The 26,609-nt window shown below is 43.3% G+C and overlaps 1 protein-coding gene across 7 annotated transcripts in view; it reads right to left on the bottom strand.

The window, feature by feature from the left end:
* Window positions 1–26,609, bottom strand: part of LOC137522765 (uncharacterized) — a 116,480-nt gene that overhangs the window by 64,902 nt on the left and 24,969 nt on the right. For 6 of the 7 annotated variants that reach the window (XM_068242822.1, XM_068242821.1, XM_068242826.1 and 3 more), the window contains 2 exons: window positions 16,240–16,323; window positions 5,232–5,316 (listed from right to left, as the gene is read on the bottom strand). In XM_068242822.1, the coding sequence (XP_068098923.1) occupies window positions 5,232–5,316; window positions 16,240–16,323 (169 nt within the window). Of the gene's footprint in view, window positions 1–5,231; window positions 5,317–16,239; window positions 16,324–16,831; window positions 16,903–26,609 lie in introns of those variants that run through there. The other variant, XM_068242827.1, reaches the window with a different exon arrangement.

The following is a 26,609-nucleotide window of genomic DNA, read 5'->3' as shown; positions in this document are numbered from 1 at the left end:
TCAATGGCAGTAACATAAAGTTTATTTAATAAAGGCAAGGCAGGGATGTGATGAATGATACCGAAATCGAGACGATTAGCGACTCTGTATCGTTCCGCAATTGAACGTACAACGTACAACTGATGTCTTTCCCTCTCTGTTGTGTGAAAGCAAACCCCTCACCCACATTTAATTAACTTGTTCAAAAGAATTCCTTGCTGGCCAGGGACCCAGAGGTGTGAAACCTAGCCAGAATCTGGGTGTTGTAGCTGGTCACGCTTAGATGCTAATTAACACACCAAAAGTTCCTTTCAACTAAAGTAGGCTAGCTCCCCAGGAGTCCACTGAAGGGCTCAGACACAGTGGCTCCGATTAGGAACAGATTGAAATGCATGTAGTTTTTGATTTTGGTTTGTTAAATGAAAACCGTGTACAGCACAGCTATGAAATTAATATAGTCTAAATCGTTAAAATCTGCCCAATGTGCTGATATAAAATTCATAACAATAACCCGTCCAGTTATTGGTGTACGAACCTCCTTGGAGACCGCTCAGCCTAACGCACTCATGCAAGATGTCATATTAATCAGTATTTTCTGACAATTATGAATCTGCCAGCCACCCAAATATGACATGTATAGTTTATGAGTTACAGTATTTTACAGTTTAAGCTCAACATCCTCCTAGGAGGAGGTGAACTGTCATTGGTGGGTAATTGAGAGGGGGCTGGTGTTCCCACACCCCCAAACCAGCTTCATCAAAAGCACATTGCCAGCAGGCGACTTCAGTCCTCCATTTTAACATCATTTGGATTACAACTCGACCTGCTGCTGCTAACCAGAGGACCATGTGGTTAGCAGCCATCTTGGAACTGTAACCTCAGTTTGGATTACAAAGTATACCTAAAGACCTCTGATTCTGAAACCAAGGATGTTGCATTTATTCTCCCAGAAGGAAATATCCCCACACAGACTGCATTCCGGCTAAGTAAGCCTTTTCACAATTATTCCCTTTTATTTTAAACTTTGTGTGTATATGTTAATTAGTGTATGTACATGTGTGTAATGAATTTTTGTTATTAAACGCTTAAAAATCATTTAGCGGTTATGACCTGTTCCTGAACATACACAATCGTACTTACTTCTCCGAAAATGTTACCTTGTGTTCTAGAGTATCTTGTATTTATAACCCGTATGCTTGAATCGGGCACAAATAAACGGGTCTGGTGCCGATAGCTGCATACAGCTAAGGGTTAACTTATGGTGTTCAAGGTGTGCTAAAGTATTTACAGTCCTGTGCTGACTCACAGGTGGTGGCAAGCTTTTGAATTGTACATGTGTGGTGAATCCTTTGGAGTCAGGACGCTACTCTCGGCTATTCGGTTCATAGACTGCAAATCCACATATGGGCATCTCTGCACAAAGCTACAGCGAGACCGAGTTTCTGACTCTGAGTGATTGACCCGATCAAGGACCAGCCCGTGCGGTCTATGACAAGGGATACCTAAACTTGCTGCAAATTCAGAATCAATGGAATTACCCGCCGCCCCAGAGTCCACTGCTTGTGCAGAGCTAGACTGACCATTCCATAAAATAGTTACTGGCAGTAATATTTTTTTTACTTTAAGAGGAAGCATCTGCTCGCCCAGATGAGATTCCCCAACTACACCTAGGCGTGGAAGTTTTACCGCCTTGCTCTTGGCTGTACAGTTCTGCACAAAATGCCCTTTTTCACCACAATACATACACAACCCTTCATGACGTCTTCTGAGTTTCTCAGAAGGGGGTAATTTAGAATATCCCAAATGCATGGGTTCCTCACTAGAGAGCATAACAGTATTATTAGATCGGGGAGTAGGCATGGTAGAAGAGGGAGCACCGCCGGCGATATCTAATGCGTCTATCTACACGAATGGCCAAGGAAACGGCCTCCTCAAGAGTCTTAGGTTCAGGGTGACTAACCAGAGTTTTCGTTTAACGAATCTGCCAAACCTAATAAAAATTGGTCAAGAAGTGCAGCCTCTCCCCACTTGGAAGAAACTGACCAACGGCTAAATTCGGGGGCATAATCGTCTGCAGTATGACGGCCCTGCTGCAGTTTGCGGAGTTTACGAACTGCGGTAGCAGACACGTCTGGGTCGGCATAAATCACAGCCATGACCTCAAAAAACTTGCTTACAAATGACAGAGCTTCGTGATCAGGAGGTAACCCTTAAGCCTAAGTCTGAGAGTCACCCTGTAAGAGAGTATTAATAAGGGAGTTCTCTGAGATTCAATACCCGATGATCTCGGTCTGACCTCAAAATAAGTCAGGCATCGGTTTATAAAATTACTGAAATCAGATCTGGAACCAGATAATTTTTCAGGCAATGGCATTTTAGGCTCAGAGATAGGAGGAACTACAAACTGCTCTCTACGACCTATATTAAGCTCAAGTTGAGATGTGTTTAACAACTGTGTTAACTAATCTTGCTGAGCAGTGACTGTGGTATTGAGTTGATTCACAGCAGTCGCAAGAAGCTAAACCTGACATTGTAACTCCTCCATGATATATTTTATTGGTCAGCTATAATGTAACGCTGGCTGTGATGCAGGCTATGAAGTGTACACTTAATAAACGATAATCAAGGTCAGAACGTCAACTGAGGTCATACACGAAGTCAGAGATATGGGGTACACAGGGACTGAGGTAGAGCAAGGTCAATAACAGACTAGGATCATACACTGGTAATCAGATGGCTAAAGTACAGTAGGCTAAGACAGGTGCGGAAATGTTATACAGGCCGAAGTCATACACATAGGTCATATGTCAGTAGTATTGGATGGATCAAACAGGAGCGAAGTCAGGGACAGGCCGAGTCATACACAGATATCAGATGGCAGTAATACAGAGGGGCTAGGCAGATTTGAGGTCAAGAGGCAGGTAAAGGTCGATATACAGAACAATATACAATATTACAATAATACAATACTGACTGACTAGAGTACATATATATTGCGCTGATGCGCAATATATGAAATGTAGCTCTCTGGAACTTTAACTAGACTAAGTAGTAAAGCAAGGTCCAGCACTCAGAGAACTGAAAGTTATAACGGACAGCGAGTAACTGAATGCCCAGGGTTTATATAGCAGGAATAGAGCACAGACCAAGCCCCCAGAAAAATCAGACCAATCAGCAACATCCCTGCAGCAAGTGTCAGCTGACCGCAGGAATCAGTTGACACACTTCAGACATGCCTCCTTAACATATAAAGGCAGTTCTGAGCTGTGTGCGTCCTCCTAGAGACTGCCAGAAACAACACGCTGACCCACACCTACAGGGGAGCTGGGGATGCGACCAACCGAAGAGGAAGAGGAAGTTTCCTCCAGCTGCTCAGAGCAGCCTCCAGAGTCAACACCAGGTAAGTTTGTTACAAGCCTCTCTCTTCCAATGCATAAGCCTAACCGATCCCCCACCAAAAAATGTGCAGATATTTATGCTTAACCCTAACCGATTCTTGCCTGAACCCTCCCTTTTCCAATGTCTAAATCTAACTGATTCCCTACCACAAAATACCTACCCTTACTGACCCCTTTATTCAATTTCAAACCTTAACCATCCTCCCCACCGCTATCCCTGCCAATATATGTGCAGATTTGCTATTAAATAGCCACCGGGGAAGTTTGGATGCCACCATGGATGCCCATGTAAATATTCGCAAATAGCCGCTATTATTTGAAATTTAATACAGTGGGAGCTGGAGCCACCTGCTATACAAACTATGGCTACAAATAGTGGTCATGAAGCTTTAGAGTGCAGTATAGCACCACCCAGTGGGTCTGTAATGAGGAGGGGACTGCTACAATCATTGCATTGATGGCATTCCTGCTTCACTGGCCCTATAGTACATTAATAAAGGTTCCTGCACTGCCAACTGCAGTTGCCTTAGAAAGAAGAAAAGGTATGATGACCATCACATGTGTCATTCATCTTCGCTATCTTCAAAGATAATGAGTGTTAAAGTTTAACAAAAAGATATTCTACTGTTATATATATATACAACATGCCTAATCAGCCCCTTGTGTAATGCAGTTGGGATTAGAAAGATTGATGGAACCCAATCTTCCCCATCCCTGTTACTGACAGTAAAAAAAAAAAAAAAAGAAAGTGATATCAAGTTGAGAGATACTAATTCAACTGCTAATTTGCACTGTTGCAAAAATGATTTAAATGTGTGCATCCATGATACCATACTGCCTCAGAAAACCCAGAAAAGAAGTTCCTCTTATGGTCTTGCACAATATTGGTTACTTGATGTGAGTTGAGTGGGCCTGACTTTTCATGGCTAGAGGATACTGAAGAGCATGAGTGGTCCTGCAAACCCTGACCTGAGATTATTAAAAAAAAAAGTTGTTGGCAGTATAAATGCACAACCCTCATCTGGGTCAAAGCAGACCGTAGTGATTTAGTGACAGAATTTCTGAAAAGCGTAGTATGGATACAGAGGCACCAAAAGGATAAAATAATCTAAAAAGTTTAAAACATGAGGAGCAGTGGTGGACTTACTTCCTCCAAGCAGACACAAAAATTGCCAATATATTTGTCAAATACAGCAAGTTTATTTACATACTCCGGGGATCAATGCAACACGTTTTGCAGGTTTGATCCTGCTTCAACGACAACAACAACGGAGCAATGGCATATCTGGTCAGCATTTCTGAAAAGTTAGTGGAACTTTTGCATACTTTCCCACCTAATAACAATGATTATTGACAAATCTAGGACAGACTTACTGGATCATTCACAGTCTGCAGTTTTTTCTACCTTTGAGGAATATTAGAAAATCAAACGAATTGTAAATGCATACCTTATTTAGTATTTCACCCTTTAGAGATGCAATTAGACAAACGTTCTAATATCTTACAACTTCTTCCAAAGGACCGGCACCACAGTCAAGGAGTAATTATAGCTCTTTTATTGCATAAAGCGTGACAGCACATTGCTATAATTACTCCTTGAGTGTGGTGCCGGTCCTTTGGAAGAAGCTGCATTTGTGGGTCTCTGGGGACACAGAGACTGCGACCGTGGCACACCATCTTTATACCTGAGGTGGTGCTCCTCCTAATCTACTGTACATATACTAATATCTTACTACAAAACGTGTGGCGTCTTAATCACAACTTTATAGACTGAGGTTTACAGAAATAATGTCTCCCATATTCTTGAAGGACACAGAACTATTTTATTGCAGTAACAATTACAACTCTGCTTACAAGGTTCGGTTTGGTTGTCTCTCTGTCCAGGTTTTTTAGTAACATTTTTCTCCTGTAAAAGGCATCACATTCAGGATTTTTCTTCCTCAAAAGGGAAAAGAAAATGCAATTTAAATATGATTATTCAGCACACTGTACAGGAGCAATTTAAGCTTGGTTGAAGAAGAAAACATTTTTTAAAGGTAATTTAAAACCACAAGTTTTGCTGAGGGGCTTTGGATGAAATGGCAGTTAATCATTTCCTTCTGCCGTTGGCTTTAGGACTTATTTACAATGGCTGCTGGTTGAGCAGGTGCACTATTGTCAATACACCAGAAATGCTAAAAGCAAGTGTGTACATTGTGTGAAATAGTGTTCGCACTAGGGAGGTGAAGTGTGCAATAAACAGGCATACAATCCTGATAAGTATATTGAATTAAGGATTCACACTACAATATATTATGAGAACCACATTCTGTGTGTAGTGTGAATAAGATAAGCTGGACATTACATGTGGTACAATACTGCACTACATCTTATTATATAATTTCATCATCCTTTTTCAAGTGAAACTATTTACTATGTACTGTACTGAGATGCTTACAATCTATTTTAACTATAATCTAGAACGTATTTGCTGAACAATGTGTTCTGCTAAATATTTGTCATTTTGTATCACAGTGGACCAAATATTTTTCATGAATGAATGGTCTGTGATCTAGACAGGTCAGTTTAGCACCTATTCTCTTTTACTATGGAGCCGTGCTGCTGTAATACATGCAGAATTTGGTTTAGCCAGATCTTGTTGAAATAAACAAGGCTTAAAAGAGATGCTGAAGCAAAAAAAAAAAAAAATGATATAATGAATTAGTTGTGTAGTACAAATAATTACTAGAACATTAGTAGCAAAGAAAATATTCTCATATTTTTATTTTCAGTTACAGTTTTTTTTATAACATTGCATAATTCTCTAATATTTGCAGTTTACACACTACTCAGCATTCAAAGTGATTGTACAGAGCAGGCCAGTGAACTTTTGAACTGTCCTCTGCAGAAAAAAAAAAAACAATACAGTGTCAGACACTTGAGATAATAAGCTTCAGAAGACAGAGCTGTCTGCCACTTTGAAAGTTGTGTAGCTCAATGGCTCTTTTGCATAGATGACAACTGGAGTTTCTTAACTCTTCCTGTACTGGAAACAATATTAGACTTGTATCTCTGCTCCTAATGTTTTATTTCTTAGCTATGGCAGCTGGAAATGCGCAAATAGAGGTCACTGCTCTGGTTTCCAGACTGCTATGCATCTTAATAGAATATACTTTTACAAAGGGAGGTTGAAAGCCCTTTCCCCAGCATTGCAAACCACTTTTACTAATGCTGATAAGCATACAAGCTCTTCAGAGAACATATTATCTGGTGAAGTGTTCAGTAATGAGGGCTGAGAGTTTATGATGTTGTCCAATCAGGTAATCACCACTGCCCTGGGCAGTGAGCATAGGGGTATTTCTAAAACCCCTTATTTATTTTCCAGCATTGTAAAATGAGTCAATAAATACACATGAGGTTGTAATACTTTATTTCTCCTGGGTTTGATTTCTGTGCGATTTTTGTACCAAAAGCGGTACATTTTTTCAAGCATCTCTGTATATTGTAAGTGTTTTTGTGAACCGCTTGTAAGTTGCGATCTTGCAAGCTGTCCACAAGCATGCATACAAGAATAACAAAAAAGCAGGTTTTTAATTTTTTTTTTTACTTTATTATTTGATGCTATGGGCAATAATGCTGGCCAAGCTTTTTTTTTTTTTTTTTTTTTTTTTTACACTTTTTTATATTAAATCCAAAACAAAAAAAATGGGAATTGGTTGTCTAATGTGATGATGCTGTATAAACCCAACACCAGGGGGTGCATGCAGCGTCATTGCTGAGGGACAGGAAGTGACAAAGAAGGAAGAAGAGGAGATTGGCACCCGGGATAGCTGCAAAGAATACGGGAATATGCTCGGAGGGAAGCTGCATGGTGTCTGCAAAGGATCCCGCATGCCAGCAATGGTGCAGGTGAGTAATTGTAATTACTGGATGTTCCTGACTAATCCTTACCATTTCCAGCTATTTTGTAAGGATGAGTAAGGCTCGTCTTTAACACTAGGAAGGTTAATGTTGTAAAAGTTCAGGGTTCCCTTATCTTGATTTATTGCCCACCAACTTGTCACCTTATCACCTTACTTTAACTACTTAACGACTGCTCAACACCATTTGGCGTGAGCAGTGCAGCAGCCCCAGGACCACTCCACGCCAATTGGTGTGAATTGCTAGGGGCGGGGATTGCAGGAAATCTATTTACTGTGTACAGCACTGCAATCTACTGCAGCACTGTACGGGGACAGTCGTGTCACACAGCTTTCCCCCTGGGAGGCACTACAGTGATCCGCTGTCATAGGCTAAAGCCTATGACAGCCGATCGTGCCAATTGGCTGGTGGGGGGATGGAGGGAGAGGGGATTACAAAAAAAAAAAAGAAAAAAAGAAAGCTCTGTTGGTGGGCAGAAAACGGGGGGGGGGGGGGGATCAGTTGTGTGCTGAGTTGTATGGCCATGCAGCGAGGTACGCAGATGCAGTGGCTGCATCCGCAGGAGGGATTTTTTTAAAATAAAAAATGTTTAGTATTTGTTAGCTAGCACTAGGCTAGCTAACTATGTGCGGCAAGTCCCCCGGCACCTCTCTGACCCCCCTCCCCCCCCGATCACCCCCGGCAATATTTACCCTTCCGCGATCCCGCGAGAGCGCAGCTTCAGCAATGAGCTTCACTGTCGCTATGGCAACAATCAGACATGACGTCATCAACGTCATGAAATCATGCGCAGTCCCGATCATCCCCATAGCAAAGCCTGGAGCTGATTGGGAGGCTGCCCCATCGTTGGATCCCTGGGGGGTATGTATACCGGCGGCAATCGGGGGCGATCGGTGGGGACCGGAGAGACTTGCCACACATAGTTAGCTAGTGAAGTGCTAGCATAACAGTTTAAAACTGTTTTTATTTAAAAAAAATCTTCCCGGGGCCATGTGATCCCCTGCGGCGGCTAGCCCGACACTGTGTGGGAGGTTAAGCTCTGGAATTAAATTGATGTAATCTAACTGGCAAAGACTCTCTTTAAATCTGGCAACATGATGTAAGTTATATCAGCAGACGCTGGGAATTCTGGCAGGTTATTGTGGGATCATTTGAATTTCCTGCTGCAATCAATGTACTATTCGCCAATCAGTGCAGAGCAGGAATGTGGGAGGGAAGATAACAAGATTCCCTCTTGTCAGAATGTACCAAATAGAGCCAGGCTGACTGAGATAAGATTTATTACAGCAGACACATTTATGATTATATTGGGATGCTCGCATTGCAGGGTCAGGTTGCAGACTGCATTATAAACACAGAGCAGTGCGAAATGGAATTTGATTTTATGATTGACAATAGCACTTTAAGGAATACTTTTAAAGCTTGGCCTCGGGAGATACTTAAAGTAGGAGGTTAAGGGTAAGGTTAAGAGCCATGAAGAAGGATATTGTTAGGAGAAGGGGTAGAGTAAAGAGCCAGAAAATGAAGTTGTTATGGGTAGGGAAACAATAATAAAAACAAGAAAATCAAAATTCTAAATTTCTTTGCCGTATTCCTAGTCTGTGATAGACAGATACACAGTGGAGCAAATCTGGACAGATTTACTCTGCTCTAATTATTTCATTTTGTTTTATTCCCAAAACTGTTTTTCTCCTGCTACAGCAGCTTCCGTGTGAGCTCTTGTTTCTAAAGGGCTTAAGCAGGAAACCAGCATCATCTCTTTGTGCGCTGGAATAATATAAGACTGTGTGCTTGTCTTTTCATGTAGTGTTGTAGAGCTACTAATAGTTCTTTACTGCTCCAGTAGACTTTACAGCACCTAGTATGAGCAGATGTTGTAGCGGCTTATAAGGATTTCCAAATTATGCAGCATTATGTATGCTTTTGGCTTTGCTCTCTAAACAAACAATGTTATATTCTGTTTTGCGACTGTGCCCTAGGTTGACTCCATTTTCTGAATCTGCAAAACCAAAGTCGGTTCAAGAGGCATGAGATGTGATTCTGTAAAAGTATGTGTTGCTGAATAAGTACACTGAATTTACCAGTGGCTAATAAATAAAAATATGATCTAGGCATAAATGAGGAAATAGATCTTCCAAGAGTTTGCTTATTCGCAAAGCAAACATAGTAAAACAAAACTCTAATTAGGAGATATTTTTTCGTGTTGAGAATATTGGTGCAGAGATCATTCCCTTAGGGAAAACCATAAGCGGGACAAAAAAAAGCTACAGTTTCTAGCATAATTTGTAATTTAAAGAGAAATTACACTTTCATAAAGAAAAAAAAAAAAAAAAAAACACAATACATCCACTTCATCTACTTAAATTGCAAATATTGATGGTAACATGTAAGATGTTGAATTAAAAGCATCATATATTATGACCAGTTAGTGGATTAGAGCAAGGGGGGTTGCTTCGCAACTATTACATGTGGTGTAAATTTCGGAAGATGGGTAATCATTCCTAATTGCAGGGGGGGAGGGGCATCCTCACAAGTTTGCCTCAGGCAGCAAAAAGTCTTGGACCGTGTGAGAAAACGCGGAAAAGCCGCCGTGTGCGCTCAGAACAAGGCGGCTGATTCCGCATCCAACGCGGCAGTTTGCACGCGTAGGCCTACATCTGCCAGTATGGCTGAATGCGGAGAAACCGCCGCATGCCTTGATAGCGGTGCGGCTGGCTCCACGTCCAGCGCGGCGGGTGGTACGCAAGACATGTCTGGTGTGGCTGGGACTGATAGTCCACACAGGCGCGCGCGCTGAGAGGCAGAACTTTTATGACAGCCAGAAGGGAGTCAGCTGACCAAGCCGGTCAGCTGACGATTGTATCAGTTCCTATTGGTCCAGCACTTAGGGGAGGCGCTGGAGAGCGCTGGCCTATATATACTGGGTACTGGTCATTCGCTGGTTGTCTGCCATTGCGATCACTACGTGGAAGCACTCAGACCTTATTGTCAGAATCTGTGTTATCATTCTGTTATACTTCAGACTAGTTCCAGGGTGTTGATGATCAAGGACCTCACACCCAAAATTAGGAATCTGTGTTATCATTCTGTTATACTTCAGACTAGTTCCAGGGTGTTGATGATTAAGGACCTCACACCCAAGATTAGGGATCTGTGTTATCATTCTGTTATACTTCAGACTAGTTCCAGGGTGTTGATGATCAAGGACTAGAGTTGGGCCGAACGGTTCGCCTGCGAACGGTTCCATGCGAACTTCAGTGGTTCGCGTTCGCGTCCCGCAGGCGAACCTTTGCGGAAGTTCGGTTCGCCCCATAATGCACATGGAGGGTCAACTTTGACCCTCTACATCACAGTCAGCAGGCCCAGTGTAGCCAATTAGGCTACACTAGCCCCTGGAGCCCCACCCCCCCTTATATAAGGCAGGCAGCGGCGGCCATTACGGTCACTCGTGTGCTGCCTGCGTTAGTGAGAGTAGGGCGACCTGCTGCAGACTGTCTCTCAGGGAAAGATTAGTTAGGCTTAACTTGTTCCTGTCTGGCTGCATACCTGTACTGTGAACCTACCACTGCATACCTGTGCTGTGAACCCACCACTGCATACCTGTGCTGTGAACCCACCACTGCATACCTGTGCTGTGAACCCACCACTGCATACCTGTTCTGTGAACCCACCACTGCATACCTGTGCTGTGAACCCACCACTGCATACCTGTTCAGTGAACCCACCACTGCATACCTGTGCAGTGAACCCACCACTGCATACCTGTTCTGTGAACCCACCACTGCATACCTGTGCTGTGAACCCACCACTGCATACCTGTTCAGTGAACCCACCACTGCATACCTGTGCTGTGAACCCACCACTGCATACCTGTTCTGTGAACCCGCCACTGCATACCTGTTGTGTTCAGTGAACCCGCCACTGCATACCTGTTCTGTTCAGTGGACCCGCCACTGTATACCTGTTCAGTGAACCCGCCACTGCATACCTGTTGTGTTCAGTGAACCCGCCACTGTATACCTGTACTGTTTAGTGAACCCGCCACTGCATACCTGTTCTGTTCAGTGAACCCGCCACTGCATACCTGTTCTGTTCAGTGGACCCGCCACTGTATACCTGTTTAGTGAACCCGCCACTGCATACCTGTTGTGTTCAGTGAACCCGCCACTGTATACCTGTACTGTTCAGTGAACCCGCCACTGCATACCTGTTCTGTTCAGTGAACCCGCCACTGTATTCCTGTTCAGTGAACCCGCCACTGCACTCTCGCCATGGTGCGCACCAGTCCAGCACGGCTGTCACTACACAAACAGCTGTTTGCGGTGCGTTACACGGTGAGTTTGGTGTGTCAGTGCGAAGCAGTACCTTAATTACACTACCTGATTGATGTATACACATGCAAGATGTTTTAAAGCACTTTAGGCCTGTCATTTAGCATTCAATGTGATTTCTGCCCTTAAAACACTGCTTTGCGTCAAATCCAGATTTTTCCCGGGGACTTTTGGCATGTATCCCACTCCGCCATGCCCCCCTCCAGGTGTTAGACCTCTTGAAACATCTTTTCCATCACTTTTGTGGCCAGCATAATTTTTTTTTTTCAAAGTTCGCATCCCCATTGAAGTCTATTGCGGTTCGCGAACTTTAACGCGAACCGAACCTTCCGCGGAAGTTCGCGAACCAGGTTCGCGAACCTAAAATCGGAGGTTCGGCCCAACTCTATCAAGGACCTCACACCCAAGATTAGGAATCTGTGTTATCATTCTGTTATACTTCAGACTAGCTCCAGGGTGTTGATGATCACGGAGCTCACACCCAAGACTAGGCATTGTTTATTTTCTGTTATGACTTTCTGCTTTCCTGACCACTCTTCTGTTCACTGATTTGGTACTTCACTATTTCTGATACTCTGTTGCCAAACCCTGCTTGCCTTAGGATTACCAAATCGGCCTCCTGTCTTTGTACTTTGTATGTCCGTGTGTTGCCGACCTGGCTTGTCCGACCTTGAGAGCTATCTCCCCAGTTAAGAGATAGTTCACAGATCAGTCAGTGACATCCTCCTTGGTGTCACTCTCGCTCTGGTCCTTCCCTTTTCCAGTCTGACTCCTCCCTGCGGAGAGTCACAGGCTGCTGAAAGGTACTCATCCTCTAGCAGTATTCCTTACTGCCTTAGTACCTGTTCTCCTGGTATTGTTCTCAAAGTATTACTGTTGCACCAAACACTCATATTACTCAGGTGTCCAGAGGTTAGTAATATATCTGATTATCGGTGATACTGCAGATCATCAATAATCAGGTATATATCTGTATTCTTGGTGATACTGCAGATCACCAATAATCAGACCCTTTCTGTGTTACACCGATCGTTACAGACCGGTCCTGGTTAAAAAAAAATGGTATAAATATATTATTTCATCTCCTTAGCGGTTAGTCAGGCTTGGGCGGGAAATCTGCAGCTCAAAGCAGTAACTCTGAGCCTGACTCGTGGTAGCTGTCAAGAGGAACAGGCAGAGCCTGCGCACAGCAAGTGTTTCCCCAGGATCAAGATGCCAACAGCCATTGTACTTCCGGTCCTTGGAGGTTCTGGATGCCTTTAGTGAGACTGTCTGTTGTATTTACACCTAGTGGACGGTGAGAGAATTGCAGCACTGGATCCAGTGGAGGTGAGATGTATGATTAGTGTACTACTTTTAGGGTATAAAGCGTGTTAGAAAATTATTCCGCTTTTAGACCGTAAAAAATCCTGAAGTAATCACATCACCAGGGAGGTTAAAATGTAAAAAAAAAAAAAAGCATTCATGCATCCCTCCTTCCCAAAACCTGTTTAACCCCTTATCCCCATCTATGCAAACATTGCCCAGGAAAGGTAAGCCTGCAAGTGCTGTGCCTCAACAATATCTCCCCACATGGTTCTTAAGAAATACTCCCTAGCAAAGTAATCACCAGAAGGAACTCCACCCTTTTTTCTAGTGCTCAGGTGGAGGAGACAAAGAAGGTGATTTGGGTGCTGGAGGTACCATGGTAATTTTGGCATGCCACAGGCTCCTATGCTAACATCCACAATAAGTGACTATAAGCGGTGATTTGGACACCAGAGCCACTACATCAGAGTTCCCCAACCCTATCCTCAAGGCCCACCAAGAGTACATGTTTTGCAGAAAAACACAAACTTTCACAGATGAGGTAATTAGTGTCTCAGCAGAGCTTATTAACTACTTCTATGGATTTTCACAAAACATGCACTGTTGGTGGGCTTTGAGGACAGGTTTGGGGAACACTGCACCACATAAAATGGTGGGTGTCGGAACCGCCGACTATACTAACTGCAGCTACAAACAGTGGGTGCAAATATTTTGCAATCATAGTTACATAGTAAAATATTGGTGATTTTCCCATGCCTAAATTGCTGCCGCACCCTTTTTACATGTACATGTTTTGTTCTGGTCATGGGGTACCACACTTGTCAGCTCAGCTGTCCTGGACAATATCAGCCTACACAGGGAACGAGGTTTTCAAAAAGGCTGGGAAAGCACCCTACCAATTGAGGAGGTCATGAAAACTACGAATTCAGAAGTTACTTTCAGAGAATATTTCCTGACCACAATTTCAAAATATGCACTGACACTGATTGGAGCAGAACATTTTGAGAAAACACCTGAGATTTTCTGCTGGGCAGTAATGGCATTCCTCATTTTAAAGGACCAATGCAAAGGAAACAGAGCAGGACTTGTTAACCCAGTCACCAAGGTGTGGGCTCTCCCAAGGCTCCACAGGTCTTCACCAAAGCATTCTGCAAGGGATGATGGGATACTACCCCTAGTGGACGATAAACTACTTTGCTGCCTGGTGACCACCATCTAGTTACAGCCCCTGGGATTTCCACACCAGTGACCAAATAGAACAAGAGTAAATGAAATGTGGAGTAAAACAGCAGAATCGAGATCAAGCCAAGGATCTTGTCAAGCAGATATGAGATGGAGTCAAGGTCACAGGCTAAAGGTTGAAGCAAGCGGAAAGCAGACAAATTTGCAGTCACAAGCCTTAAGCCCCATCTACACGATACGATTCTTTGTGCTCTTCGATTGCGATTCTATTTACGATCCGATTAAATCCAACATGTCCGATCGGGATTCGATTCAAATCGATTTGCCACTACAAAGCAATGGCAAATCGAATTGAATCAAATCGAATCCCGATCGGACATGTCAGATTTAATCAGATCATATATAGAATTGTAATCGAATCACACAAAGAATCGTATGGTGTAGATGGGGCTTTAAGGTCACTGCAGGCAGACAACAGGCAGAGTCAGGGTTCCAGGGCAGGTCACATTAGGAAGACAATAACTTATTCCAGGACAGAATGAGAAGGGGGACGTCTGTGGGGAAGGACCAAGTAATTGGGGGCAAAGTTTTGAGTGACATACAAGTCCTTTGCATGTGCATAAAGTACTAAATGATTCACTGTGTACATAAAGCTGCCATCAGCCTGGCACACAAGCACATGAGAGGACAGCCGGACATCAGGGAAGTCATCATAACTCTAAAATAATATGTTTGCAATTAAGTCTTATTACGTGCAAAGAAGAGGCAAAACTGCACTCAACCTCTAAAACAGAACTAATCTGAACTTTGTTCCTAACCTTGGCCTTTTTAGATACAAACTCTAATCCTGACTTTCAGCTAGTTCAACTTCAATCTCCAGACACTTCTAACTATCTCTAAACAATCCCAATGCTATTTAAAAAAAATACACACAAAAAAAAATCAAACAACCCTCCACACTAACCCTAAACTGAGAGTAACTGTAAGGATCTGTTCTGTTGGCCTGCGCAAGCAGGCAGTTTTTGTCATTTTCAGGGTTGCATTCTGCAGGTCTCTGGAAGAGAGACCTTTTGTCAGCTTGCAACTTGCTGCAGAGGTAATTTGCATCCACTTGTTTTGCAAATTGACTTCTCTACTTCTCTGGAAGGGCTTTAGTATAAATGTCACTTGCTCCCAGAAGACTTTGCTCGTCATAGTTCCTGTTTAGTGTGACTGGATTGAGCCCAGCCTTCCGTGATCTGTTTGTAAGGGTTTTGTTAGTTATTCAGGAGTTGGTTCTCAACTTCTGTCAGCTTGAACTCATCTTGCTATTTGATCTCTGCTGTTAGTTAGGGTGGCATGCTTTGAAGCTGTTTCGCTTAACGTGCGGCGACCGTGGATGGAACGCGTTTTGTCTCTGTTGCGCTTATCGTGTGGAGACCGCATTTAGCGAGTACGTTTGTTATTTTTCATATCAGATGTGTTCTGGTTTCTTGCTCTCGTCTCAGTGCTGCGGTGGCATTGAGGCGATTCTCTGTCTGAAGTCTGCGAAGTTAGTGTGCACTGCGGTCGTGCATCGCTACTTTGATCTCTGTACTTCTTCTTCCTCGTCTTGTGGCTGTATGCTGTTGCATGGCTTGCAACTAGATTGGCAGACATCCTTTCATTCTATGACTGTCCAGTTTGTTTCTATGCATTCTGCTCTAGTCTATTCTGTCTCAGTGCTGTGTTCACACCTGTGTACTGTTTTTGCATTGTGCAGTCGCAGTCTGGCGTCTTTGGAGCGCACGGAGGAATCTCTCCTCTTTGCTCCATAGCGCCTACTGCTGGCTGCTTTGTTTCCACCACTACTGGGTCCCTCTTGTTTGAACGTTTGTAGGAGATCTCCCTCGTGTCAGCGTGCGCTGACCGAGGAGACTATTCCGCATTCGTTACAGTAACATTAAATGACATCCTCATATTCATAATGTTTAGCTGTGACCTGTGAAACAAGGAATATGAAAGTCCTAAAACTTCAGTTTCTCTGTGCAGTGCTAAACAAAAAGGTTTTGATGTTTTCCTCATAAAACAGTTGTCAGATATTCATAGAATTTTGTCATAGGCATCATGGTTATACAAGCATGTCTATTCAGAAGATTCAACCAGTAATCAAATAAACTTACATGTCATTGTTCTTGTGGAGGACTGGACTAGAGTGTTGCTTACTTCTTGTTCTGTGTTTAGGTCTTGAAACCTCATCTGTAAGACTGTCAAATTCATAACAATTTGTAAAAATGTGCTTAGAAAAAGTGAAAGTAATGTTCTTATTTTTGTTATACTTTACAGTACTTAAACTGCTTTACATACACAAGTAAAATCAAGTTTCAATTATTTCATCATAGATAATACCATAAAGTAGTTTAATTGCTTTACATATGCAAGTAAAATAAAGTTTTATTATAGATAATCTAGGGTAATTACTTCACATTAGATCACTATAAATATAACTTTGTCTTCTTAGAACAGAGAGTATTTGGAATTATTATGTGAGTAATAAGAAGCTCCCATAATGCATTCTTTCTATTTATTGGGTGAATATGCAAATCATTTATTATGTCATTAAAAAAGCCAAACGCACAACCAGAGCTGCGGATTTGCAGTATGAACATTCACTTTACAGAGCCAACTTGCAGATGACTGTTTCAGGCTGACATTGGCCTTGCATAATGCAAGGTTATAGTTAAAATGTAAACTAGTCAAAAATCAAATACTTACCTAAGAAGAGAAAAGCTTCTTGGTCCTGTGGAGGCTTCCCATGCCATCCTCCTTCTACTGTTGCTGAGTGTGGACTCTCCAGAGCTTGGCGGATTTCAAGGTTGTGACCACACTCCTCTTCTAGCACGAGCACCTGTGTGAGCACGCCCCATGTCTGCACTGTATGCCAGAGCCACTTGTGCACAAGAGGCTCTATTCTACTGGGCACTCATGCGTGAAAAGGTGCATGGTTGCAATTTGCAGGAGGGTTCCAGGCAGCAGTATTGGTCCAGAGGATGGTGTGTGAAGCCTCTGGAGGATCCAGAGGATTCCTTCTTTTTAGGTAAGTATTGGAATGTTGACCCGCGTTCCCCTTGCATTCTTTTTAAAGACTGGAGTAACTGTCGGGCATAACATCAAAAATCGATTATTTATTTCCATCTGGTAAACAAGTAATAAAGATGCTAACCAGTTAAAATCACTATTACTTTTCTTCTCCATAAAACCTTTCTGAGTTTCCATGGCTCTTATTTGGTACATCTGCTGCACAAAGGAAGTGGCAGGGCATGCTGAGTTGTCTGTTTTTGCTTCCTTACTATCCCCGCAGACTTAACTAATGCAGCCTGATTGGCTGACGCCTCTTTCCCTCCTGTTTTCCCCTCCTACACCTCTGTTCCTCTCTAATTGGCCAATATTCCTCATGCTTTTCAAGCTACAGAGTCACACAATGACAATGCACTTTCTATTGTAAAGCTGGGTGGGAGTGTCTGAAGACTGTCTGTGTTTGCATTGGCTGCCCTCCTCCCAGAGTAAGGTAGGACATCACATTAGTATTGGCTTCAGTCAGAGGGCATTAAGATGGCAAATGCCTGAAACAGAATTCTCTTTACTATATAAAAGTCACTGAAATCAAAATGGGGACAGTGCAATACATATGTTATGTACGTAGAGCAAGTATTTATCTACTTATATATGTGTTGTTGGTTTTTTTAGATAGTATAGCTAACAGCTCCTCTTTAATAATGCAACTTTTTTTTTTTCCCATCAGGTTATAAGTGAGGTCTAAATTACTAGCAAGTCTTAAAGAGACTCTGTAATAACATTTTGAGCCTTATTTCTTCTATCCTATAAGTTCCTATACCTGTTCTAATGTGGTCTGTCTCACGCAGCCTTTCCTAGTTGCACAGCGGCTGTGTTATCTCTGTTATATGATCTAATCTTCTCTCCTTTGTCGGCTCTGTCGGGCTGAGGCAGTCAGGCAGGACAGTGCTGTGCTGCTTGTGATTGGATAGAAGCTATACACACCCTCTCCAGGCCCCCTGCACACTCTGCATGACTCGCACACTGAGCTACTCTCAGCCTATCACTTCATATGTCTTTTGTTTGTAAACACTGCATAAAAATGGCAATTACAAGCAAGAATTGCAGCAGGGAGTGGCAGAAACAGCACAGAGGGGTCCAGGAGAACATAATGAATATAATGGTATGCTTTTTATTGTAAGAATTTTAGAGTACAGATTCTCTTTAATGTTGAAGTTTTTTACCCACACAGTTTCATAAATATGTCTTTCAAATTAAAACACACCTAATATACTTCATAAAAATATCCAGCACATGACAGTAAACAGCCAGAAAGAAAAAAATAGACTTTAAATATTTGTATATGTACCCCTGACTGCATTTGGCTCTGCACACTATGGCACAAGTGTTGCTCATTACTAATTACTAAGCACTTCCATAATACAAGAATAGATTTGCCTGCAGCAATGGTGCACTGATCTTCCTCTCTGATGTGGGGAAAGGCCACTCCCTCAAAAGCAGCACAAGAGCAAAAACAAATGGAAAAAATGCCAGCAACATGCTGGAGTATCAGAAAACATCTTCTTCTGTTAAAAGAAGTTCAGCAGCTGTGGATGCATGTAGGATCTCACTGAGCCTTTAGACATGACACACCCCAGTGAGATCTAAAGTGTATTGCCACTTCCAATTGCTATTTTTTCTGGTGTGTTTCTGTGTATGAAATAAGGAATCATTTTTATAGGACCCCCATTAGGTTACTGACATTTTCTTCAGTACATCATTACACTTAGTAGTCCAGAGACTCCTTAGTGATGTAATCTGTGCCTCTTTAACAGGACCAGTGTGATCCCAAAGAATTGCAGCAACCCCACTCTTGTCACTGCCCTCCTTTATCCCTAGTTCATTAAACACATCTTATTCAGGCATGGTCGGAAGAGCCAATTTCCGATTCCGCGGTAATTCCGCATACCGCCATAACAAAATTCCGCTTCCGCTACATTCCGGTGGAATTCCGCTACATTCCGCAGAATTCCGCGGTATTCCGCCACGTGCACTTTCCGTATTTTTTAAACGGATTTCCGTAATTTTTAAACGGATTTCCGTAACTTTAGGAGGAATTACTCAATCGCTCATTTGAAATATCGTTTTTGTATCTGAAATTTAAGATGATCATCAATACTGTTGATAACAGTCTATTGTTAATAAAGTTGATTTGTATTTTGTAAATTTGGATATAAAAAATGTTGAAACCGTTATCTTAGCGTGGTAACTTTCCGCTGATTATGATTGGTCAACTCATTCCACATCTCCTGATTGGGCAATTCATTCCAATTCCGATTTTGCCGGAATTCCGGATTGCAATTTCCGAATTCCGCGGAACCATGCGGGAAACCCCAATTCCGGCGGAATTTCGGAATTTTAGCTTCCGCGGAATTCGGAAGCCCATGCCTGATCTTACTGTTAAAGTGGGATGAAACTCAATAAACTGTATAATTAACTTAAAAAAACAAACATTTATTTGGCATCCTCATAATAATACTGTACCTGTAACACCTTTTCCTGTTTATGAAGCCTGGTATCATGGCAAATAGTTTTCTTTGCTTTATATTCACCTGGGTGAGCATCTTAAAGGACACCAGAGGTAAGTAGGATATGGAGGCAGCCATATTCATCCTTTTATAAAATTCTAGTTGCTTGTCATCCTGCTGACCCCCTGGTTCAAATACATTTCACCATAGACCCTGAACAAGCATGCAGATCAGATGTTTGACTGAAGATTGATGGAATTTGCTGCATGTTTTTTTTTTTTTCAGTGGATGATTAAGACACACTACTAAAGATCAGCAGGATAGCCAGGCAACTAGTATTATTTATTTAGTAAATAAATATGGCAGCCTCCATATCCCTCTCACTTCAGATGTCCTTTAAGGAAGACTAGTGTGGTCACAGTGTGACCTTACTTTCACCCCTCATTTTTATTTTTTTGGCTGTGCCAACTACCATAATTACTACCTTTTATGTAGGGATGATCAATGAGATGCAAAATATTTCCAAGTTCATGCAGGATTATGTAAATTTATATATTCCCACCATATATATAAGTCCCACCAAAGTTTAAATTGATTGGTCCACTTTCAAGCTGCATATGTTTGCATGCAAAATGTACATAATCCTGCATGAACTCGGAAATGTTTACATCTCCTTGATCATTCTCATTTTAAAGGTGTGTACATGCATAGAACTACTGTCGCCCATACGGTTGGGGGCTTGATTCCTCAAAAGACAGTTCAAAGTTCAAGTTTCCTACAGTCTAGAGCAGGCATGGGCAAACTTGGCCCTCCAGCTGTTGAGGAACTACAAGTCCCACAATGCATTGCAGGAGTCTGACAGCCACAGTCATGACTCAAAAAGGCAAATGAATTATGGGATTTGTAGTTCCTTAACAGCTGGAGCGCCAAGTTTGCCCATGCCTGGTCTAGAGGCTTGTGATGCATTCTGTTGGTATGGAGGGGGGACAGAGGGATGGCACATGGAACTCGCATAGCGCATGCACTCTGACAAGATGATCCGGGAGTCTGGATCTCTTGTCAATGTGTCTAAGCCACCATACACATGCTAGATTCTCAGCAGAGGTGGTCCTGGCTGGCTGCCTTAGCCGAGAACCATTTACCATGTGTACAAGGCTTTAGCAGTAAACCTTAAAGGGAAGGTCCAAGCAAAATAAAAAAATGAGTTTCATTTACCTGGGGCTTCTACCAGCCCCATGCAGCCATCCTGTGCCCTTGTAGTCACTCACTTCTGCTCCAGTCCCCCGCTGGCAGCTTGCCGACCTCGGAGGTCGGCGGGCCGCATTGCATACATTTTTGCGCATTCCCACTAGTGCAGGAACATTAACACATACATTTTTACGCAATACTGGTTCAATGCGTAAAAATGTACGCATTGAACCAGTAATGCATAAAAATGTATGTGTTAATGTTCCTGCACTAGCAGGAATGCGTAAAAATGTACGCAACGCGGCCCGCCGACTTCCGAGGTTGGCAAGCTGCCAGCGGGGGACTGGAGCAGCAGTGAGTGACTACGAGGGCACAGGATGGCTGCATGAGGCTGGTAGAAGCCCCAGGTAAGTGAAACTCATTTTTTTATTTTGCTTGAACCTTCCCTTTAAGAAGCAACACAACCTGTGATTAACCAGGCTGACAAGAACATAGAAACTGTTGGACAGGGCTTCCTCTTTGGTCCCACTTTGGTGCTCATTTTGGTGAGCTTTTAGCAGAAGTTAACAGGATTCTTAAGTCAAATATAAAAAGATTTTAACTTACCTTCTTCAAGCCCCCTGGACTCCTACTGTGTCCACAATGTCCTTCTGATCCCCTCTGGGCAGCGGCGGCGACTCATGCAAACTGGGCTGTTGACACCAGGTGGCTAATTCGCACGCCCAACCCCAAGCCACACGCTCCTTGGTCACTCTCCGCTGGGAGCATTCTGCACATACATAGAAGTGAATTAGGCATACTGACCATGCACAGAATGCAACCAGGGTGCGCACTCGCCCGACTGGCGGCGAAGCCCAACTTTGGGAGGTTGGCGCCGCTGGCCGGAGGGAATCAGGAGGACATTGTGGGCATAGTAGGAGTCCAGGGGGCTGGAAGAAGCCCCAGGTAAGTTAATTTATTATTATTTGACTTAAAGAGACTCTGTAACATGAAAAAGATCCCCTGGGGGGTACTCACCTCGGGTGGGGGAAGCCTCCGGATCCTAATGAGGCTTCCCACGCTGTCCTCTGTCCCACGGGGGTCTCGCTGCAGCCCTCCGTACAGCCGGCGACAGAGCCGACTGTAGCTTCAATATTTACCTTTGCTGGCTCCAGCGGGGGCGCTGTGGCTGCTTTCCTCTCCGAACTACACGGAAATACCCGATCTCAGTCGGGTCCGCTCTACTGCGCAGGCGCCGGAAACTTGCGCCTGCGCAGTAGAGCAGACCCGACGGCAATCGAGTATTTCCGTGTAGTTCGGAGCCGACAGCCGTCAGAGCGCCTGCGCAGGAGCCAGGAAGGTAAATATTACGTCACGGCTGCACGGAAGGCTGCAGCGAGACCCCCGTGGGACAGTGGACACCGTGGGAAGCCTCATTAGGATCCGGAGGCTTCCCCCACCCGAGGTGAGTACCCCCCGGGGGATTTTTTGAGGTTACAGATCCTCTTTAAGAATCCATTAAAAACATTTTAACAGAGATGTATATGAAGAGTAAACTATCATTCCATGTATCATTACTTTGCTTTCTTTGTTGTTCTGTTGCCTTCAATATACCACATGCCTATGTATACATATAAGCCTTATGTTCCACAAATAAGCAGTTACGACACACTAGTTTTAGGAAACAGCAGCTCTCCTTCTCAAAGTCTCTTAGAAAACTATTTAACAAATGAATAAAAGTGTAGCAATTGGCATGTGCTATCATTGGATTACAACACTTATGAGAAACAAGCATATAATTTAGCACAGTTTTAATAGCAGTCCTTTGTAGTATTAAAATACTAAGAAAAAAAGTCATTAAGAATTGTTTCTTACTGTTAATATGTATTATTACTGCACTGCACATACTTGTGTTAATAATTAGTATTATTTAATAAATGTTTACCCCGGATCTTGTTAGTTTTAATGCTTCCCGTGTTTTGAGTAATAGATCCTTTCAAGAAAATAGAGTTCACAGGAATTTAACACAAGCACAACAGCAAAGTGCTGTATAAAAGAATTACACAATATGAAAGTCCCATAATGAAAATGTCAGACAAGGGAGGGAGGCTGGTGCACTGCAGATGCCAGACACCAAGTACTCAGACAGCTTAGCAATACAAATAAAATACATTTTCTCATCTAAGTTCACAGCTGCACTTAACAGCTGAAGGAAACTACAGAAGTTCTCTCTGGGTCCAGGGGAAGATAAAGTCTTTAAACAAATTATTGCATTTTAAGCAGTATACACTATTCAGCAAGATATTGTCACAGCCAGAAGCGTGTCATTATGATTTTTTATGGGTTTGGACCCATCGCAGGCTTCTAGAAATTCCTGTGATTTTATTATACAGCCGTTTATAATTCATTTCCATAAATGCTGCAAATTCTGTTTAATGGAATGGCTCAGTCCAGTAGCCTGCGGCTACGAATCAAAAAGTGAGATTGCCTTAGCCTGACCGGTCTCAGTTTTTCCAACTCAGGTGCTCAAGCATTCGAGGTACGACTTGCTTGGAGAATATTCTAAACCGTATGCTGGTAAATGACGTTGTTTTCACTTGCTTATTGAAAATGTTTTCACTGACGGAAAACTGCTTGAGATTTGTGTGGATAGCATTTGTTGAGAACCTGAAGTTACAGTAAAATGAAGGTTGCCATGAGGATCGGCCTTAGGTTTCACAACCCCCTTACCGAAATGAGACTTTGGTGCCCCGCAAGATTTCTACCGGCCCTGCTGCCAAACATTGCAACACTGCTACACTGGATTCTTGGTAGAGGCAGGTGTTAGGTAAAAACAAAACAAACAAACACAGAACATTTATATCGCGCTTTTCTCCTGGCGAACTCAAAGCGCCAGAGCTGCAGCCACTGGGATGTGCTCTATAGGCAGTCGTAGTGTTAGGGAGACTTGCCCAAGGTCTCCTACTGAATAGGTGCTGGCTTACTGAACAGGCAGAGCCGAGATCCGAACCCAGGTCGCCTGTATCAGAGGCAGAGCCCTTAACCATTACACTATCCAGCCATTTATGTCACTAGATATTAGTATTAGATAGTCAGATCTGCCCCAATAGTATTAGTTAGCCAGATGTGCCCCCAATAGGTAGCCAGATGTGCCTGCATAATTTTGTAGCACCCTAATGTTGATAGCCATATGTGCTCCCGGTATCCCAGTATTAGGTACTGCCCTCAATATAGATAAAAGCTCTCTCCCCTCTCTGTATATGTAGCCAGATGTGCCCCAGAATTAGGTAGCCCCTCAGTATAGATATCAAATATTCCCCAACATAGGTAGCCAGATTTGCCCCCAGTATTAAGTAGGTCCCCATTTTAATGAGCTAGATGTCTGCATTTTATTAACCCCCCCCCCTATTAGGTAGGACCCCAGTATAGGGAGAAAATGTGCCACCCCCAGGATTAATCTTCCCAACATAGAGGAAGATGTTTTCCCATTGTAATTGTTTCCATAAGTATGGGTAGCAGATATGCCCCCCACCCCAATACTCTGTCGCAAGTGTCGGTAGAGCAATTAAAATGTACTCACTTCTCAGCTTTCAGGAATGTAGGCTCTCTATTAGCCGCACCTCTAGTGTCCCCTTTATCACTACAGAAGTATCACTCCTCATGTGACACATCAGTACATGCTGACAGGTTACATGTGGAGTGACACTTGTAGCCATGGAGAATGGAGAAGGGAGACTGGATGAATGGTTGGTAGAGCAGGGGTAAACCCAGGATTTTCAAGGGGGAGGGGGATTCCTGAGGTTTCCCTCAGCCATGCACAATATAGTATAATAATAATATGGTAGGACATCATGCTTGGTACGCACAATGCAAATTCTTGTCCGACTGACAGGATCTGACAATTATTTCTTAAATGTCCAATCTGCTCCAGATCGACAACAAGATCGATCAGGAGCAGTTTGGATACAGATAATAATGAGGACAGCCGTCATTGCTAATGAAGGGGAAAGTGAAACATTCACACAGCAAGGCACAGGGCTGTGCTCATACCTGACTCTCTAAGTTCTCCAGAGCTGCTCCATGCTCTGTACCCACGCTGCTGCTCCATCCAAAGTCAGCTGTAGCAGGGAAATAAAGGGGGCAGTGCTGTGAGCTGCAGGATACCTCCAGATATTCTGGTGTCTCAACCTGTGCCTGTCCCCAGACACTGCACTGGCCCTGGTCTGAGGGGGGATTCTGGGCAGCTGTAATCCCCCCCCTGCGTTTGCCTATGTAGAGAGTCACTGGATGTGGAGAGGTTAGTAACTGCTTCTGGGAGAGGGTGCAGCACTTGGCGAGGTGCTCTGATTCTACCTTGAATGACCACAGGGGGAAGGGTGCTGATAGAGTAGCGCACGGAGTGGCTCAGGATGAGGGAGAAAACAATGCAGGGGGGAAGCAGGGGCCACTGTAAAAATGCTAGATTCTCAGCAAAGGCAGTCTTTATCAGTCACCTCAGCTGAGTTTCATTTTAATGTGTTTATGCAGCTTAAAGGATACATCCGAGCAATAAAAAAAACTATTTACCCTGGACTTCCTCCAGCCCCTGGCAGCCGATATGTCCCTTGCTACGGCTTCAGTGTCCCGAGATCCCCTCCATTGAAGATTGCCAGGTTGGCATTAGAGATGCAATATTATTCAGGTGGCAGCAAGTGCGCTCCTCAAGTGAGTAATAAATTACAATAATAAACAATCTACTTATACCATACCACTGCATAAATACTGGATCGCTATATGAAGGGTTGGTAGCCCAAAAAACATATAGACTTTAGTGCACAAGCGATCTACAGTCATTACACATATATTTACTCAGTCCTAATCACAGGTTCAACACAGTCCTCCACTCCAAACGATGCAACCATCGATGATTCTCGCAGGAAAGGGAAAAAACAGAAACAAAAGACAAAAAAAGGGGACATATAGTGAAGTCCTGCTTAGCACTTTTCCATTAATATATGGTAAGTTCTGCAAACTTCCGTGTAGGTGTCACTCAGTGTACAGCACACAATTCCTCCACCAGCTTATGAAAACAAATGTGCTCACCAGAAACTATTGCTGACCAATCACAGACAGCAATAAATGCTCATTTGTATCCACATAAACAATCATTCAGCTATCCTCTTCAATATCTCTTATTCCTCGAAGTCCCATGTCGATATGTATGGGGGGATAAATACAAACAGTATATAGTGTAACACCATCAGGGTTCAACATACAAAACACCACTGTGAAGCGTGTTCTAGATGAAATCCACACCTACTGTGTAGATAACCCCTCTAGCCACCGCAAAGACACAGGTAGTAAAGTTGATCAGTGTCCTATACAGCAGGGCCTAGAAAGTCCTCCTGTATTGTTATTTGTGGTCACTACCTCGGGACGTGCATGCCATGCCTGCTGCCTTCCTTGGATGTGTGGTAGGTGTCCCTGCTCCTTTGCCCACAGCGTGCCTGCTGCCTTCCTTGGATGTGTGGTGGTAGCCATTTCTTAGGCTCCCACTCCGGACCGGAATCGAACCAGGATTCCCCGGCCATTACCCGTGGTCACCTTGCTACTGAGAAAGTACCATGGAAAGTTTCACACAGTTGAATGAATGGCAGACTTTCCCTCCATAACAGATTCTCGTTAAAGGCAAGTGGTGTCATCTCTGGCACACAGCGCTAGGTCAAGGGTCCATCTGAGCACAGATGCCTGGTCTGCAAAGCGCAGTCAGGGCAGATACATTACTTATACAGCAAATGTGTCCTTACTTGGATGTGTGGTGGTGA

The sequence above is a fragment of the Hyperolius riggenbachi genome, chromosome 6 (assembly GCF_040937935.1).
Source record: "Hyperolius riggenbachi isolate aHypRig1 chromosome 6, aHypRig1.pri, whole genome shotgun sequence".
Taxonomy (NCBI): domain Eukaryota; kingdom Metazoa; phylum Chordata; class Amphibia; order Anura; family Hyperoliidae; genus Hyperolius; species Hyperolius riggenbachi.
The sequence above is the reverse complement of the archived record's forward strand: the minus strand, read 5'-3'. Positions and strand labels throughout refer to the sequence as shown.